Below are 17,540 nucleotides of genomic sequence, written 5' to 3'. Positions count from 1 at the left end.
GATACCATCTTGAGGACATTTAAAAAAACACCTTTAATCACTAACATGAACGGGTACAATGTCAAACCCAGTTGTAGATGTTCTAGAGATGGTGCAACATTGATACCACCTTGAGAATATTTAAAAGACGGCTTTAATCAATGTTTTGAGATGGTATCATGTTAAACACAGTCTCAATTGTTCTGGAGATGCTATAGTGTCAAAACCAAGTCTTAAACGTTCTAGAGACAGTACAATGTCAGTACCATCTCGAGAACAGTTAAAGGACAGCTTTAATCATCATCTTAAGAAGGTATAACGTTAAACTCAGTCTCAAATGTTCTGGAGATGGTACAATGTCAAGCCCAGTTGTAAATGTTATTTAGGTGGTATAACATTAAACCCAGTCTTAAACGTTCAAGAGACGGTAAAGAGTCGTCAAACTCTCGAATATTCTACAGATAGTACAATGTCTAACTCAACTTTAAATGTTCTAGAGACAATGCTGAACCTAGTCTTCAATGTTCTATAGGTGGGAAAACTTCAAGCACAATCCTCAATTATTCTGGAGACAGTACAATGTCAAACCAAATCTAAAATATTCAAGAGACATCAAACCCAACATGAAACTTTTCAATGTTCTAGAGACAGTCCAACATTGATACCATCTCGAGAACATTTGAAACGCATCTTTAATCATCGACTTGAGATGGCACAATGTCAATTTCAGTGCTAAATGTTCTAGAGATGGTAGAACATTATTACTATCTCGAGAACATTTAAAACAGCTTTAATCAAAACCAGCTTTAGTCAAGCAAATCTGAAATGTTCAAGAGACGTCAAACCCAACATCAAACTCTTCAATGCACTAGAGATGGTACGATATCGAACCCCGTCTTATATGTTCTAGAGATAAATGCAATGTCAATATAGTCTTAAATGTTTTAAAGAAGGAAGGACGTCAAACCTGGTGTCAAACTCTCAAATGTTCTGGAGATGGTAAGATGTTGAACTCGGCCTCAAATGCTTTAGAGACAGCACAATGTTGAACTTAGTTTTCTATTTTCTATAGGTGGGAAAACTTCAAGCACAGTCCTCAGTTATTCTGGAGACAGTACAACATCAAACCAAGTCTAAAAATTTCAGGAGTCAGTACGATGTCAAACCCGACGTCAAACTCTTAAATGTCAAACCCAGCCAAGGTCCAGTTGTGTCATTTACAGAACACTGTTAAAAGAACCTCCTCTGACATGAGACCAACAGCATTTAGACCTGGTAGCGCCTGTACTGAGCGTGCTGCATGTCTGAAAGTACGTGTTACCCACCAACACGTACACAGTGATAGAGAATAAAACACCCTTCACTGTCAGATCGCACCTGAACACGGCCAGCTGCACAGACACACATCTGAAAACACGTCGCGTGCTATAAACAGGCAGACACACATCTGTAGGGGCGTAAACAAATGCAGTCTCCCTTCTGTTACAACATCAGCTGCAGTAAATCTACACTCGCGCTCGCCCAGAGGCATCCAGGTCTTTGTGCCACTTCCCTCAGCTACCTGCATGACAGCCAGCGTATCCTGCTGGTATGAAAGGTGAGCCTAGGAGAGACGGAGCACGGAATAAATGTGTAAAATGGGTCAGAGCCTGAATATCATTACTGCCCTGCTCCCCATGCGTACGCCTTAATGTGTGCTCGAGAGTCTGCATGTGCGAGCGAGACAAGCTGTGATGGATTTGTGTGTGAAAAGGCGAAAAGAGTCTGCGTGTGTGTGAGAAAGCGTGAAAACCGAGTGTGTAGCGGCGTTGCTACTTGAGGCGTTAAGCTCGACTCTCCAGAGAATAAAGACCGGCGTGGGAAGGGACTGAACTCGTGGGTTTTTGGAAGTAAGTGTGTGTGTGTGTGTGTGTGCGCAGTAGTGTGTGAAGCCTCGCCATGGCCCAGTTAAGTGTCCGGCTCAGGAATTGGAAAACACAAAGCAAGGCAGACACACAAAGTTATTTGTATGCAGGCAAGACGGTGCCATTCTCCATATCCATATCCAGTGTTGAGGTAAACCCATGAATATTGTACGAGGCGAGCAGCAGCGGATCCGGACAGTGTTTACAGCGGGGGAAACTCATCCCCACATATGGATGAGATGCTGATAAACAGGAGATATTGGTATTAGGGAGCCAGGTGTGTCAGGCGGCCTGCGGCGACAGCAGTGTACCACCGACACAAATCTCCGCTCGCAGCGACTCCACTTGATACCTGGTAGCTGCCCAAGCTGCACACATGTGGTATTGTCATGAAATTGTGCACAGCGGGGGGTTTAAAAAGGCATGGGGGTCCAATTTGTGCCTCCAAATCAGTGAGTGTATCTCAGCGGGGGATCGACTGGTTGTGTGTTCTATGCATGTTGCTGACACAAACAAGAACAGCAACAGCAAAGCCCCTGTTACCCGTGTCTTTGAAAATGCCGTGTGTTCACCAGGATTTAGGAGGCTTGCGATGTGTAATACTTATTTTCTTTTCCCTTTTTTTTTTCTCTCTTCTTTCCGCAGTCCGTCCCAAAACCCATTGCCCTCGAGCCTTGCTTTGGCAACAAAGCCGCTGTGCTCTCCATCTTTGTTCGGTTACCCAGGGGCACCGGCGGCATCCCTCCTCCAGGACAGTCTGGTAAGACGCAACCGCCGAATCCTTTGTTTTCTTTCCTGTCTTTTTATTCTTTGATTGTTCTTTTACTTTTTTTTTTTGTTACACCAGCTTTCCTTGATCTGAGTTCCTTCCTCTGTTCATGTACTGCAGCTGTAGTTATAGTCGGACCGTGACAGGTTTGAGCCTTTTAGCCTCTTCGAACTTCCTTTTCTTTTGTTTTCCCTCATTGGCCTCTTTATAATCCACACTCCAGTACACACAGCAGCTCCAGTTGTTACTAAATTTAACTGGTAGTGTTGGTCAGCGAATCACATTTTCATTTAATGTTCGTACAAGAGGAGAACTGTAAAATACATGCCAGTTAAGGCCGGAAACACACATAAACAACTTTCAAAAAAATCAATAAAAAGACTCATCTGGCTGTTTTTTCACTATCAGACCACTGTTGACCCTCATTAAAGCCAGTTAGCTTAACTGTCAGCCACAGCAGTCCATCATTTGGCTGACGGTTTGTGCTGGCTCACCATCCGTCAACAGGAAACTAAACACACATCAACACCTGTCGTCTCAAATCACATATTTTGGGTTTCCCAAAAAAGATCTTCACCCGTGTCATAATGCAAGTCGAGCATTTTGAAATTTGTGCATTCTGTGTAGTTATTTTGGAAAAATGCAGTTTTAAAGTGTGTAAAGCACTGAAAGTCCGTGGATGTGTGCCCATTAATCAGTGGATGTAGGATCCGTGTGTTGCCATTCTAAAATCCACTTTGCTACGGGAACAACCACCTCCATGCAGCAACCTACCACACTAATCATTTCAAGTTTTGGCACGGATTTGGATCATGCAGTAAGGCAGTGTTTTTCGATGAAATTATCCATGTTATTGACAGTTCTTGCCTCGCTGCCTGCAAATATTCCACTAGACTGAAAATGTGTCGTTGTAGATGCACCAGCAAAGCAAACGGAGCTAAAGACAAATGCTTGTTATGAGGAGAAACTGAATGAGAAAGTTCTCGATCGTCCTCTTCTTTATAATCAATCAATGAAAGAGGTGTAATTGAAGTAGTCACTGCCGGTCTTTGAAGGTGCTTTGATTTTTACATGCTTTCCGTTGATCGTGCCCAAACACAGTGAAACTGCTGATGGACATATCACAGGATTTCTGAACATTTTAAGAAGTTCTACAATCTCCAGAGATCCTGTGAATTTAGAAGGCTCTAAAATTTCCAGAAGTCCTAAGATATGTTCAGTCTTGAGGTGTGCTCAGCAAAGTCGACAGACATGTTGCCTGGTTACTATAGATTTTAGAAAATTCTAAATTCTCCAGAAATCCTATGATTTTTAGAAAGCTATAAAAGCTTCAGAAATCCTGGGATATATTGATCAACATCCTTAGTCTTGAAGTGTGTTGAGCCAAAAAGGACGGACATGTAACAGGATTTCTGGAGATTTTAGAAAGTTCTAAATTCTCCAAAATCCTGTGAATTTAGAAAGTTATAAAAATCTTGAGAAATCCTGCGATATGTCCATCAGCATGGTTAGTCTTCAGGTGTGTCGAACAAAATGGACAGACATAGTAGGATTTCTGGAGATTTTACCAAGTTCTAAATTGTCTTGAATTGCTGTGAATTTAGAAAGTTTAAATTCTCCAGAAGTCTTGTGTTATGTCCATCAATGTTACTTGTTTTGAGGTGTGCCAAAGAAAATGTAAGGACATATCACAGGAGATTTTAGAAAGTTCTGAAATTATCCAAGAATCCTGTTAATTCAGAGTGTCTTACATTTTCCAAAAATATCAATACGGTCAATTTTGAAGTATGCTGAGCAAAAGGAAAACGGCTATCAACACCAAATTTGGTGTGCTGACTCCTTATGTTATTATGTATGTTTTAAGTAGATAAATAGAAAAAAAAGGGACTCTTTTCATGGTTATCATTCAAGTATACAAAAATAGAAAATATTGTCTACTTAAAACACACATAATAACATAAGGAGTCGGCACACCAAATTTGGTGTTGATAGCTATTTTCCTTCTGAAGATATTTGTTCCACAAGATTTTCTGTATCTCGCCAAATCTGTTGCTACCATGGAAACTATAAAATGTGGCAGACTTTAGCTAAATGTAAAATGCTTCTGCTAAATCTATCTTTCTTTGTGCCAAGTTTTGTGTTGATTAGTTGCATTGTTTAGAAATAACAAAATAAGTTTTTCATAAATTAGGGTAGACTACCACACTCAGTGAAATGAAACCTCCACAATTTCAATCCTCTTGTGTTCAATTAAGAAAAATAACGTCTGGGATCCTCAGCGACATGAGAGAAGAGTGAAGGATTGTGGGATATTCTATGCATGTCTGAGGAACACTGGGAAAATCATACATGTCAAACAGTCTAAGTATAATCTCCTGTGTTTACTGTAATAATTTCATGGTAGCGCCATTAATTTGACTTGATGTATTGATTCTTAAAGATCATCCAGTCAACTCCCCCGTCGTCCTACAGTCCTCTGTGGCGACACGAAGGCAGCTTGTTTTTTTTGCTTGTCATCTATTCCTTCATTGTCTTTGTGTCTGCATGCTGTTTTTTCTCTCTGTGAAGCTGTATGAACGCACACTCAGCCTCTGCTCTTTTTTCCCCGTCTCGTCTGTGAGGTTTTCGGGGCTTAAAGTGCGATCAAGTGTCCTCTGCCGTCTTGTTTTTGCGGACGTTGTGATAGCGCTGAGGATTGAGTCATCATCGTGGAGTGTTTCATCCTCTGCAGCTGTCTTCACATCCGTCCATCCTTCATCGGTCTTTTCCAGGACTGAAAGCACTTACCTTTTCTTTCTCAGTTTTTTTTTCCCCTGTTCTGTTTCTTCCGCTCTCTCTTCTTCAAGGACTCAAACAAGAACTTTCAGTGTTTCTTTCCCTTCTGCGGTGTTTTAGCCTCTTTGCCTCCCACAGTTGCAGTCCCCAGACCATCAGCACGCCTAAGGCCCCTATTAATTACCACACAGTCCTTTTGTCATAACAAAACCGCCTCGGCTCTCTGTGGAGCTTTCCCTCAGGCAGCTTTTGTTGAGACCATGTTAGCCGTGTTCCTACCATCTCTCCGTGCCCTTGGGGGTCTCCTGTTATAATGCTTTTAACTTGTTTCCCATCCGGCCACGATTTCTTTCCTTTTTCTTTTCTTTTTTCCCCAAACTCTCAAGCTGCTTTCTGTCGTCAGCGTCACAGCCCTCGCTGCACATCTGTTTTCGGTTGAGCTCTCTCCAAAATGGCCGCCCTTGCCGCTCTCCAAACAGCCAAGACGAGGTCAGATTATCTCTGATTGGTGTCCGAGGCTTATTTCAGGGGGATTCGAGCCGTCCCGCGCCCACTTTTAGATCAATAAATGCGCTAATAGTTGCAGCCTGCTGCACAGAAGACTGTATGATTTCAGAGGATGCGGTCGCTCCCAGCGGAGTTTCTGTTTTTGCCGTCGGCTATGTGCGTTTGATCGGGGTAAATGCATCCATTATTGGTGGTAAATGGAGTTTATTGGAATTTCATGGCTCAGAGAGTATTAATAAATGTTAATGAAGTGTGGTATAAGTTAATGATTGCCTGCATTGCGAGTCTGTGTTCCACCAGTGGTGGATGTGATGAATGGGAGTTAGAGTGTGAGGCTTCCACACTAAAGCAGCTTGAACTCAGTGCAGTTATAACAATAAGTAGCTTAAATTTAAAGAAGGGGATAACTGATGCTGGGTCTTTAAATCTACTACCAATATTATTGTTTTAATGTTTTAATCTTGTCTGGAACAAACACGTTATGTCGTTTTTTATTTCAATATCTGGAAAAAGAATTTTCCTAGATATTAATGAAGTTTTATTATTGTCTTATTTTGACTTATTTTATATAATTAGTTATTATTAATATGAAATTAGGATTATTAAATTCAATGTCATTCTATTTGTCTAGATCTGGCAAAAATAGTTTTCTTGGAGATTATTAAAGTTACATTTTAACTCATCTTTACCTTAAAATGTATCATGAAATATTTTTAAATATAAAATTTGAATGATCAAACTCAGTGTATTTTGTTTTTCAATGTCTAGTTAAATAGTTTCCTTCAGGATTAATAAAGTTTTATTTTAGCTTTTATCACGAAGGAAAGAAAAATCAATGATGATCAAATTTTTGAAGTTTTGTTTTTCAATAACTGGCAAATGTTAATACTTTGGGATTAATAAAGTTTATCTCAGCTCAGTTTAGTTTATCTTAGCTTATAGAATTTAATATTTTTCATTATGAAATTGGGATTATCAAATTCAGCGTAATTCAGTGTTTTTCACTGTGGCAAAATACATAAAGTAAATCCTTGTAGATGAATAACGTTTTATCTTACCTTAGCTTTGTTTAGCTTAATTTGTTAAGTTTGGTTAACTTAGCTTGACTTATCTTATATATGACATATTAAATTTATTTGATTATAGAATTAGGATTATCAAATTCAGTGTTTTTCAACATGTGCCAAAAATGATTTAAAGTTTTATTATAGCTTTGTTCAACTCATCCTAGCTTAGTTTAGCTTAATTTATCTTAATGTAGCTTAGCATATCACAACAAATATTTCTTATGAAGTTACAAATATCAAATTTTGACAGTGAATTTTTTATTTGTCCAGTAGGAAATAACATAAACAAGAGACAAAAGTTGGCTTAACATTGTGTTAGAAATGTTAATGATACATTTTAACTATTTCTGTTTTGTTTTCAGTTTATTTTGTGTTTTTTTGTTTGTTTTTTACTGAAAAAGGATCCAAATTAATTAATTTCTGTTGAAATGATTGCAATTTTTGGCAGCAGTTATGAAAAATGGCCATTAAAAATAGTTTTTTGGTAAAAATGTACAAAGAAATAGTGCAAATTCATCATTAACATCTTGTCAATTAACATCTTGTCAAATAAAAACTCACAATAAATCAAATTTTTATGCCCTGATATTCAATATTCTACACCACAGTGACTAACATTTAATGAGAGCCACATCTTGCAGAGTAAAAGTAAACATTTCAGCGTTCTGCGGCTGACAAACTACTTAATGCATCCATATCTCATCTGTGATGATCTAATGTTAACGGATTTCTCAGTCAGATTCTTCTAATTTGGAGAAAATAAATGTGCAGTAGAGAAAATTATCAAAGACAGAGGTTTCAATTAAGATTTAATTACTGTACAAACGCTTGAATTAACTGGATGTTTCTTTTTAAACTTGCAGATCCTCGAAAGACTCCAGAAAAGTTCCTAAAAAAAAAAATATATATATATATATATATATATATTTATCCGTCTGCTAAACATCTAAAGAAAGTTTCTGCTGTCTTTGCAAAGACCTCACAGTGTGATTGACACGTCTCCGTGCACGCACTGCGTCTTTTTTCCTCCTTGTTTCAGAGCGCATTGATTTCTTTTCTACTCGGAGCTTTTTCACTGCAGATTTTTTGACATGTCACAGGAGGGAAAGCATGGGTGTAAAAACTGAAATTACTTACTGGTGCACTTGAATAGACCAGGGCCATTGTTAATGTTGCCGGGAACATCTGGACCTCGCCGACTGTGACAAGTCGAAGTTTCTGCTCGTATCGACCCGTCGCACACAATTATTATTAGTGAATGCTGTGAAATTGGGACACAGCTTGAGTGTGCAAATGGATCAGCTAAATCTATTAACAGTTAAAGTAGTGATTTCCAACCTTCTGTTGTCTATTGTCCAGAGATTTTGTGAACTAAATAACTGACTGATCATAAAAAGTTGCATTAACCCAAGCCAGTAGGTTAGAAAGGCCTGTCATCTTTGAAAAATCACCAAATTACACCATTTATCACAGCCGGAAACTGCAAAAATCAAAGGAATAATTGAATTAGCAGCTTTTTGATGGACTTTAAACTACTCATCTGCTGTTTCCCTGGAAAACTTAACCAGATCTAAGCTTAAAATTATGGTATTTTGTCAAAATCACTTTATTCTACATGTCTATAGTTAAATATTTGCCTAAATGAACCATTTAATGATTTTTGGGATGAACTGCAGGCAGTGTTTACACGGAGCAAATATGCGACAAGTATGGAAACCAGTTCCTCTAAGTTGTAAAATACACTGCCCATCCAATAGAAAAGTCGCACACACTAATATTTCATTGGACCTTTAGCTCTGAGAACGACACACATTGACTGTGGCATCAGTTCGACAAGCTTCTGCAAAGTCACAGCATTTATTTCTGTCCAGAGTTGGATTAATTTTCTACCAAAATCCAGAACATCCCAAAGATTCTCAATGGGGCTGAAGTCTGGACTCTGTGGAGGTCGATCCACATGTGAAAACGATAATAATAGAAGCACCTAATAGTGTGTTTGTGTTTGTTTGTGTGCAGGTCTGGCGGTGGCCAGTGCGCTGGTCGACGTCTCCCAGCAGATGTGCGTCGGCTACAAGGAGAAGTCCGGAGGTTTGCGGAACCGTAAGCAGCAGCCGACGGCGCAGCCTTCCACCTGCATCTGACCACGCCCCCTTCCCGTCCTCCTCCACCAATCCCAAGCACCCGGCGCCCTCCCGTCAGCCCCCCGCCTCGGCCCCCTCCCTCACGGACTGGCAGGGAGAGGTGCATGCTGGGACGCAGGACTGGAACATTTTAGGCGAGGGGCCGAGTCGCCTGGCGGACTGAAGCCTCGGCGGCCTCCCTCTCCTCCTGACGGGACTGAATGACAGAAACCGGAGAGAGGGGGGAGCGACGGACGGACGGAGGGAGGGAGCAGGTGCCGACTCCTCCCATCCCCCCACCGAAGAACATTTTACATTCGTCGACACCGCCTCGGTAGAGTCGAGGCGGCCACGGCTTGCTGCTAGAAGACATCCTTTGTCTCATAGTTTTTTGAAAAATCCAGAGACTTTGCAACCGTTTTTATTTAAGTTATTGTTTTTTTGTTTTGTATCGTCTCGTTTTTTCGAAGGCAGGAACAAACTGGACACGCTCAGCTACACACACACACACGCACACACACACACACTTCCAGTAAACGGCGACTTTCCATTCCCCTTCGTGCCCATTCTGTAGCTTCAGATTCTTCGGCCTCGGAGCAAAACTAACAGCATGTTCAGTCTTCCTTTAGCGAGGATCCGCTGCAGGAGGCCCCCCAACTGATGCCACATTTCTAATCGGCCGCTGTGTCTTCTGCAGCTTCGGCTTCTCCCATCTGGCCGAGTCCAAATCGAGACCGCAGAAACATCTCATCCACATTGCTGGCTCGCTCGCTCCCCGGCACGACGGAGGCTTTTTCCAGCTAATTACTCCTGCAGTTACAATGAAAGTCAATGGCTCTGCGCACACACTGGTGCAGCAGTGAAGCAGCTGGTGGTCAGAAAATCCTCTCTGGTGTTCAACACTCGTCCCTTTGGCTTCCTGTAGATCTGCTGATTGACTGGAGTGATTAGGTTGAGGAAAGGTCCAGCTCTTTAATTGTTGCATAAGAAATCCATTGTCTCTAATTACTGCTCCTTAAATGCAACGCATGCACCACCAGGAAGTCCAGCGTTCGATCGCGATTGTTCCGTGTCCCTGAACTATCCACGGACGCCCAATTAGCCGCCTGCAGCAGCGACGGTCGCATCGATGCAGCTACAGTCGAGCTGCAGCAGCGGAGGTGTCAGTTTCCTTAAAGAGGACTTTTAAATCGGCCAACTCTTAATTCTGGGGCCAAAAACACAAGAATGAAAAGAACCCATCACATTCTCTCCAGAAATGATCTCGCTTTTCTACCTGCCCTTATCTAAAAATCACTGCTCCACTTCTTTGTTTTTAAAAGCAACGCTGCTGACTTCTGTGTCAACACATAATTCTGGCCTGTTTTAATGGCATAAATTCAGCTTTTGTAGCGGTTTAGCTCCACACATCCCTAAAAATGTCAAATCAGCCACACTAACTTTTCAGAAAGCCTGTTTAATCTGTTGCACTGATGCTAGCAAAATGATGATTTCTGCCTCATTTTATAATCTGCTTTCAGTTTTATCACACTAATGTTGAAGTTGCCCCCTTGAAGTTTTCGTTTACGATCAGTGTTGCTCACTTATATGCATTTAATGCACTTTTGAAGCATAAAAACACTTTTTAATACTATTTTAAAGGTCCCGTTTTGTGTCCCTTGTCAAATTAGTGGAAGTCTCTCATTTGCTCAATATGTATCTTACAGTTCTTACCTTTAAATATCACAAAAAAATGGTTAATTTCAATTTTTAAACAGGTTGTTTTGCTCTAAAAACCAATGAGCTGCTGCTGCTCCTGCCCCCTTCAGGAAGAAAACTCTCTCTGCGTCTATGTAGACCTCCACAGATGTGAAAGAGTTTTTCTTTTACTTTCGATCGATCATTTAACAAGGAAATATCCAGAAATTCACAGCACATTTATTGGCTTTAACTCGTGTTTGGTAAATTATAACATCAGTGTTTTAGCGGTTCAGAGCAGCAGCTTGGAAATGAAGCGACTTCCTGTTAACATGTAGCTTTAATGCTGCATTTCACTCATTATTTCACACTTCTTTTGCTGTCTAACAACAAACAGCAAAATATGTAACTGAAAACAGCTTTTTTGCATATTTAGCTGTATTAAAACGCAATTATGTGAGCACAGAGAGCAGGAGATAAGTCAAGATATGTGAACTTACAGTTTGTTCTGCAGTTTTTCTCCTTAAAATACCGCAAAAATGGTTAAATTAAATTTTTAAACAGGCTGTTTTGCACTGAGCTGCTGCTGTTCCCGCCCCCTTCAGGAAGAAAACTCTCTCTGCGTCTATGCAGACCTCCACAGACATGAAAGGCTTTTCTACTGCCTCTAACTTTCTATCTAAACTATCATTTCCATCACATTCTCTAAAGAGATTATCTTGTTTTTCTACCCGCTGTTATCTAAAAATCATTGCTCCGCTTTTTTTTTTAAAGCAGCGCCGCTTATTGTTGTGTCGACATTGAATGGAAAAAAAAAACACTAAAAAAGGATAAAATTCAAGCTGCTAGTTTGAAAAACAGCTTAGAAATGTAATCCGGCTGCTTTTAGAAGAGATGCCACATCTGTTTCCTCTTCTCTCCTTCGGTCTCGCATTCGTCCTCGGCGGTCGTCTTCGCAGGGTCCGACTGAAAGGCCGAAAATATTTATCTTCCTGCCGCCTCGCAAGGTTATTAACTCTCCGCTCTGTGAGAAGTGCAGTAATAGAACAATTTAATAACTTGTGTTCTTGCCCTAAAGAGCTCATCGTGTTTAGTTCCAGGTTCCCACATGCGCTCGGCCTACTATAACTGCTCGCCGCCTGGTTAAAGGGCAAACTTTTTGCACCGGGAAAAGGTCAGAGCAGAAAGCATGAACAAAGTTGACATTCCGTAATTACAAAGAGCGACTGCAGTCAGCGACGTTAAGAACTGCGACGAGTCGAAGCGCCTCACTCTGTTATCAGCCGTTTCCTCCATCACACTGACTTTCAGGCTTTGATGTTTCAATTTATCGTTTCTGCTAAAAAGCTGGATGGTGGAAAGTAATTATCAGTCATTAGCAGAATGTTAGGAAATTAGTTCTGTATTGTTGGCAAGTTTGTCGACCTGCGGCAAAAAAAAAAAAACTGTTTAATTTTCTACTAACCTGTCGCTGCTTCTCAGGTGTGCAGGAGTTCTTTGACTTGACCTAAAACACTAAAGTCATTTTTTTCTGGTAGTTAAACATCATTTAAAGGTCCCTTTAAATTCCAAAAATCTTGCACAGGGATTGACTGATTGTTAGTCCTCAAAGGCACCTAAAAAGTATTTAAAATTGCAGTAAAACTGAAAATCTTGGTGTCAGTTTTCAGAAAAAATCCCTGAATTTATGTTCCTCTAATGTTTAATTAAACTTTCCAGCTTTTGTTATTGAGACGTGCAGCCAACAAAAGCACATTTTTGAACATTTTTTGTTATTGAGAAACGGTTAAAAACTAATCTGATAGAAAGAAACAAAATATCAGCTTCAGTAATCGACCTGGCTCCTAATCATGTGTGCAGTTTGGACATTTTTCTGTGGCTTTGTGAAGGCAGCAATATTCTTTATCCTTTGCAGAAATGACACCAACTTCCACTGATTTGAGTGAAATGTGTTTTGCATAGAGACCAAAAGTTCAAAAACGTGTGTTTTAGTCGACTTGGCAAATTAATGAAGTATCATGAAGGAGATTCAGTTTAAAAATCTGACTTTTCTTCAGCATAAATGATGCAATTTCCACTGATTTAACTAAAATTCACTTTGCAAAGAGACCAATAGTTTAAAAAAAAAATTAGTTCGAGTCTAATTGGCAAATAGAAGAAGCTTGATTCATGAGATTCAGGTTAAAATTCAGACCTTTTTTTAGCACATTTCACACCATTTCCAGTAAAATTCACTTTACCTAGATGTTGAAAGTAAAAAAAAAAAACATGTTTTATAAGCCTGGCTAATCTGTGAAGCTTCATTTAAGAGATTCAGTTTAAAATTCAGACTTTTCTTTTGCAGAAATGATACAACTTTGATCTGAGTAAAATTCACTTTGCAAAGATGCCAAAAACTTTTTAAAAAATATTTGTTTTAGTCTACTTGGCGAATCATTTAAACTTTATTCATGAGATTCAGTTAAAAAATTCTGACTTTTCTTTCGCAGAAATGATACAATTTCCACCGATTTGAGTAAAATTCACTTTGCAAAGATGCCAACTTTTTCAAAAAGTATTTTAGTCTAATTTGCAAAGCTTAATTCATGACATTCAGTTGAAAATAGACTTTTCTTCTGCACAAATGATACAAAAATTCACTTTGCAAAGATGCCAAAAGTTGTTTTTTTTAAAAAAGCATGCATTTGGTGAATCTGTGAGGCTTCATTCATGAGATTCAACCTAAAAGTCCGACTTTACAGAAACACGAAGCTAAAAAAAAGTTGCGACCCTGAGCTGATGAGAAAAAGAAAAAGAAACGAGAAAGTCCATGTCTAAATGTGACACCAGGCCTTTGTCCTCCGCAGCATCAGCAGCCGCTCTGCGATCCGTCAGCTCCTCATAGATTTGATTTTCTCCGACTTTTTCATTCCCCACTGTGGCCCGCTTCCATTTAACACAAAACACCATCGGTCCGCTTTATTGACGAAGCTTCTAACCGTCTTCGTCGTCGCAGAGAAACTCTTCAGTGCACTGTAGTAACAATTCACCAAGAGAGAAGATTGCTTTTGCTGCTTTCTTTTTCTAAATGAATGTAAAATGAAAACCGTCTGTACAGCCAAGGTAAACCTGTGAACTGGAACACACCCGAGGGCGTTTTGGAAGTCGGTTTCTCAGGGTGACGGGGCGACGCAGGGGTTAAAACGTCGACTCCAAGATCGTGAAAACCCAACGTGTGGAAGCTGCATTGAGGAAAACGGTACAAAGAAGAGTCCAGTGGCTCAGATAAATCCACTATCTGTGGGATGTTTAGTTTAACAAACCTTTAATTTCGTTAATTTCGGCCATTTTCAAAGCTGCAGCCGTAAAAACACCCAACATTTACTCGCTGTTTGACCCACATCTGCAGCCTCCTGCCAGCTTGTGTCAACGCCACCTGAAAAGCGATTAGGGAAATTTATCGCAGTTTCAACATTCATCCGGCACATTTCACCTCCGGTCCTCCCACACAGGCGTTTTCATTTATTTTCCGCTGATTAGACGTCTTGTCGGGACGGCGTGGGCAGGAGGTGACTGAGTGTCCTGTTGCACCTGAACAGTAGAGCTGAGTGACCTAAAATCACAACAAAACACTATATTGTTGCTTATAGCTTGGTAATGATGAATATAACTACATCTATCATGGTTCTGGCCTGTGAACACGTTGGTAGCATATTTAGCTCCATGCAACCTGAAAAGACGTCCAGTCAGCCACACTAATGCTCCAAAGAGCCAGTTTATTCTGTTGCACTGTTGTGGTCCTACTTGGCCAACCCATAATGCTGGCAAAATGGTGATTTCTGCCTCATTTTATAATCTGCTTTCAGTTGCATCACACTAATGTTAAGGTGCCCCCTTGGAGTTGTCGTTTACGATCAGTGTTGTTCACTTAAATGCATTTAATGCACTTTTGAGGCCTGAAAACACACTTCAAGCATTAACTTCTTCATAAAACTTTCACAAAATCCCTTTTAGTACTGTTTTAAAGGTCCCGTATTGTGCCCCTTATCAAACTAAAGGAAGTCTCGCATTTGTTCAATGTATGTCTTGGAGTTTTTCATTTAAAATACCATAAAAATGCTTAATTTCAATTTTTAAACAGGCTGTTTTGCTCTAAAAACCAATAAGCTGCTGCTATTCCCACCCCCTTCAGGAAGAAAACTCTCTCTGCATCTATGTAGAGTTTTCTACTGCCGCTAACTTTCCATCTAAACCATCATCTGATGTGGAAATATCCACAAATTCACTACACATTTGTTGATTTTACCTCATTTAACGTTTAGCATTTAGCGGCGCGGAGCAGCAGTTTGTAAATGAAGCGACTTCCTGTTAATGTGTAACCTTAATGCTGCATTTTACCCATTTTCACTCATTTTTTTTTGCTGTCTGATAACAGAAACGGCAAGATGTGTTACTGAAAACAGCTTTTTTACTAACTTAGTTGTGAGCTAATGGCTAAGAGTTAGCAGAATTAGCTCGAGGAAGTAAATAAACCTGGTGGACCAAGTTTCAAGCAACCACAAAACACAATAGAAGTACATTTTCACCATATGGGACCTTTAAATCCTGCATAGCTTCCATCCAAGTTTACTTTATTCTTCTTCTTCCCTTTGCTGGCAAATCGTTAATGCATTACTGCCACCTGTAGGTTAGTAGAATAGTGACAGAAATGTGCTCGTAAACATTAGCGAAAACTCCACTGGGCACCTTTTAACTGCTTCAGATTTTTTAAAAATGGAGCATTTCTCATGTTGGGTTTTCCACTGGAAGGCTTTTATTGTGAAGCAGCTGCGGGAAAAGTTAGCGAGCTAGCTTTGCTGATGTTAAATTATAAACGCTAAAGTTGCTTTTACGCCGCCATGATGTGTTGTGGACGCTCCTTGGCGATCTCTAGACATCTACGAATGCGAGGAAAAGCGGTTTAAAATGATGATTCAAATGAAAATGAGTGACGAATTCCAGCCGCGGCGTGCGTCCCAGTCTTCCTTTAGATGCCGTAGAAGTGACAAATCAAAAACTTTAAAGAGCACAAAACAAACGGAGAGAACTTTGGGCTCACGGGGGTTTAAATCTTTTCCACTTTTTCCCTGCGTTCTGCTGGTAAACACAAACTTTTCCAGCGTTTGCCGCGCCGGCGTCGCATTACGGAAACCAACGAGGGTTCCTGAAGTTCACATTTTCCACGCGGTTACCTCTCGACGCCCGAACGCGACGCGGCAAAAATATCGGAGCGGGGCAAGCGTCGGACGTTTGCAAAAAGGGAAGCGAGCCTTGCACACTGTCGCTGCCCCCGTATGCCTGGTGTTTAAAGAGATGGGCAGCTTTTCTTTTTTCTTATTTTTTTGAAATCTCACCCTGCTTTCCAAGCCTCAAAACGTTATCGGGTAACACTTTAACTTTACAGTGACCTTATTTCGGCTCATTAATCTCTGTATTAACCCATAGAAATGTACAGCAAAAAAACCACGCGTATTTATAAAGTGAGCTAATATTCACAGTAGATTCCTTTTGTCCAACACTGGCAGCATTAATGTGTAATTAAAATGCTTCTTTAATACACCGGTTTGACGCGACAGAATAAGGTCATTGTAAAATAAGGCATTACTCTTTTTGTTGTTTTTCTTTGTATAGCGGCATTATATATATATTGAGGAAGTAGTTTGTTAATATGTATAATTTAGCAGTTGCTGTTCATTTTTTTTCCTCTCTCTCTCTTTTTTTGTAAATAATGAGGAAGTATTGTGAATGATAATAATTTGTTGAATGGTTTTAAAAAAAACAAAACGTCAAAAAAAGAGGAATCATTTAAAATCTCTCCAGGCTTTTAAACAACGTGACTACAGTACATAGCATATTTTGTAATGTAAGGCAGCAGCGTTAAGATGAACAAGCATTACTAGAAGCTGACGAAAACCTACGTGTAAAACTTGAGGATAAATAGCTTACCGACCTTGTAATTTACTGATGTACATAAAAAGAATGACAGAACATTTTTGTCTATTATTAAATGTGAAAATCCACCCGTTTGCTGTCTTTTTTTGGCACAGTTTCTGGTCTTTTCAAGTCAAACTGATTGTCTTTGATGCTTTGAGAAGCAGCGATTGAGCTTTAAAGTGATGGAACCTGTTGAAAAAAGAGGAAAAATCAACTTTAGGATGGATTAGGACGACGACTGGGTCCCTTTTTCTGTTCAAAGTTGGATGAAGTTTTGGAATTTATGCCTCAAAACCAGAAGCAGCATCACACAGGAAAGTGAAATTAAAAGTGCAAAATTGATCAAAAATGGCTGAAATTCCATTTTTGGAGGCAAACTTTTCTTCATTAGTGGAAAGTGGTGCTAAAGCTGAGGCCAGTTTTTTATTTTCTATTTCCACTGGTGTCCAGATGAGGTCATTTTATTTGGTAAATAGGCTGCATTTGTTTTATTAATCCAGTGTGTTCTGTTCACATTCTCAGTCTCTCATTTCTGTCACTCAAATAAAATAAATTCAGTAAAAAATAAAAAAATAAAAAAAAAACCTGAAAAATGGCAGCAAAAGTGCAGGAAAGATATGTTAAAAGCTTATGGAGTGCTGTAACAATTAAAAACTGTAAAATGACAAAAAATAATTGCATTTTTAGCTGATTTAAATGCGGCAAAACAGTCTAAACTTCACCATCAAGCATCATAAAAGAACAAATTATTTGTAATTGTGCGGATTTTTGATGTGGATGTTTTGTTTGT

At 39.7% G+C, this 17,540-nt stretch overlaps 1 protein-coding gene across 2 annotated transcripts in view; it reads left to right on the top strand.

Annotated features, from left to right (window-relative positions):
• Positions 1–16,836, top strand: part of atrn (attractin) — a 205,123-nt gene extending 188,287 nt beyond the window's left edge. For both annotated transcript variants that reach the window (XM_051951584.1, XM_022191616.2), the window contains exons 28-29: positions 2,529–2,643; positions 9,018–16,836. In XM_051951584.1, the coding sequence (XP_051807544.1) occupies positions 2,529–2,643; positions 9,018–9,142 (240 nt within the window). In that variant the 3' untranslated portion in view covers positions 9,143–16,836. The remainder of the gene's footprint in view (positions 1–2,528; positions 2,644–9,017) is intronic.
• Positions 16,837–17,540: the final 704 nt, after the last annotated feature.

The sequence above is a fragment of the Acanthochromis polyacanthus genome, chromosome 1 (genome assembly GCF_021347895.1).
Source record: "Acanthochromis polyacanthus isolate Apoly-LR-REF ecotype Palm Island chromosome 1, KAUST_Apoly_ChrSc, whole genome shotgun sequence".
Lineage (NCBI taxonomy): Eukaryota > Metazoa > Chordata > Actinopteri > Pomacentridae > Acanthochromis > Acanthochromis polyacanthus.
The sequence above is the reverse complement of the archived record's forward strand: the minus strand, read 5'-3'. Positions and strand labels throughout refer to the sequence as shown.